At 38.6% G+C, this 1545-nt stretch overlaps 1 protein-coding gene across 2 annotated transcripts; it reads right to left on the bottom strand.

Annotated features, from left to right (window-relative positions):
* Nucleotides 1–57: 57 nt before the first annotated feature.
* Nucleotides 58–1539, bottom strand: LOC111786370 (ribonucleases P/MRP protein subunit POP1-like). Of its 2 annotated transcripts, none has more exons than XM_023666667.1 (4): nt 1032–1539; nt 675–771; nt 443–550; nt 58–358 (listed from the first exon to the last, which is right to left on the bottom strand). In XM_023666667.1, the coding sequence occupies exons 1-4, from the start codon at nt 1460–1462 to the stop codon at nt 95–97; spliced, it is 900 nt and encodes a 299-aa protein (XP_023522435.1). In that variant the 5' UTR covers nt 1463–1539; the 3' UTR covers nt 58–94. The 2 variants fall into 2 exon arrangements, with proteins under 2 accessions (XP_023522435.1, XP_023522436.1); XM_023666668.1 differs by having other exon boundaries at nt 290–358; nt 454–550.
* Nucleotides 1540–1545: the final 6 nt, after the last annotated feature.

Here is a 1545-nt window from a genome sequence, read left to right on the forward strand (position 1 = left end):
CCCATAGACTAGAGAAAGACCATAAAAAAAGAGGGCAAGGGGAGATGAGATGTCCCCACAAGATCAAAGAGCTACAAAAAGGAGGTCCAACTGGTCATAATCTGATGGACGTGAACATAATATTTACCTCCTTTTGGCAAGCGAATTTTAGAGCATCACATCCTTCACTAGAGGCAGAAGGATGTAACCAAACCCAAAGCTGGCGTGAAGTAGAAGACGAGTCTACGCCATCTATTGTCTTAAATACACTGCTATTGTGATTATTAACATTGATTTCCTTTTTTCGACAAGGACATGGACGCCACATATATGTTACAGGAGCAATTGCATTAGCACCCGGGGTCCTGGAATCATGAAGCTGCAGAAGAACAAAGTCTAAGTAATTACACATCCAACTACTTGCATCATTAAATTAGTAATACTAAGTAACCAGATGACATACAATTGCTCTACCATAAATAACACCAGAAATAATTGCATGAGAAATGTCTTGAGAATGAGATACTATGGATGGTTCCAACACCATTCCTAGAGCCGAAATCAGAGAGTCCTGTAGGCACATGAGAACGGCCTTTAGAAAACAAATGATCAAGAAAAACAAAAATTATTTAAAACTATAAACAAGTCCTATTCACATGAAAAATTGAAAGGCACAAAGGAAAGAGGCTTCCCACCTCTGGACCCTCCAACTGGACGGGAACGTAATAACTAGCATCATGTATAAGCACTCCATCATTGTACCATTTCAGAAGAGCTCTAGAACCCTTACCTCTGCATAACAGAAGACCGATTTTAGTTCTAACACATAAAAGTCTCAAACTGCAATTGTCCTTTGCATAAACAAAATTCTAGAAGAAAAAAACTACATTAACAAATAGGTTAATGGTCCAACTTCCGATCTTCGAGGATTCCAACTCAAGAACTCTTTCAAAAATTTCACATTTTAAGATCAGCAATTACAATAATTATATTTCCCTTTTCCTTCTTTCAGGACATTAAAGAATATTAAACAAGAAAAAGTAAAGTATTACCTGCCCTGCAACCCTAGAGGGAGATGAAAACCCCAAAGCTTAGTCATAGTGAAACGCTTAGCATGCCAAACATGTGTTCTAAGCCTTTTGGTACCATCCCCAGAAGTAGAAAATCCAATGCCATGATTCATTTTAAGCTCAGCCCTGCGACGTATTTTCCGAGAAGCCTTCTTCTCGTTTTTCGCTAAATCCAGATGGGTGGTATCCAATTTCATTTTCTTATTTTTCCTTTTCCTAGAAGCATTAGTTAAATAAGAAGAAGTTCTTCTCCTCTTCGACCTTTGATCACAAGTATTACTATTCATCCGATTCAAAACGATGGATTGAAGAGCTTCCAGCTCAGACGCCCGAGGGTCTACAAACTTATGCACATTGAGATTTCTGGGAATTGACCTGTCCTTACCACTAGCAGTGACGACTTTCTCCCCCATCCTGATATTTCAGCAAAAGTTCTTCAACTTTCAATGCTATTGTATCAGAAAGAAGTGTTTCACGTGCTCCAATTCTTCTCCTT

This window comes from Cucurbita pepo, unplaced genomic scaffold (genome assembly GCF_002806865.2).
Source record: "Cucurbita pepo subsp. pepo cultivar mu-cu-16 unplaced genomic scaffold, ASM280686v2 Cp4.1_scaffold001575, whole genome shotgun sequence".
NCBI classification, from domain to species: Eukaryota; Viridiplantae; Streptophyta; class Magnoliopsida; order Cucurbitales; family Cucurbitaceae; genus Cucurbita; species Cucurbita pepo.

Bases quoted from the DNA above. Each gene is read 5' to 3' on its own strand.
- LOC111786370 (XM_023666667.1), bottom strand. From the start codon at position 1,462: ATGGGGGAGAAAGTCGTCACTGCTAGTGGTAAGGACAGGTCAATTCCC. The intron at 772-1,031 runs GTAATACTTTAC...TCTGTTATGCAG, and splicing joins CCTCTAGGGTTGCAGGGCAG to AGGTAAGGGTTCTAGAGCTC. The intron at 551-674 runs GTGGGAAGCCTC...ATGTGCCTACAG, and splicing joins TCCAGTTGGAGGGTCCAGAG to GACTCTCTGATTTCGGCTCT.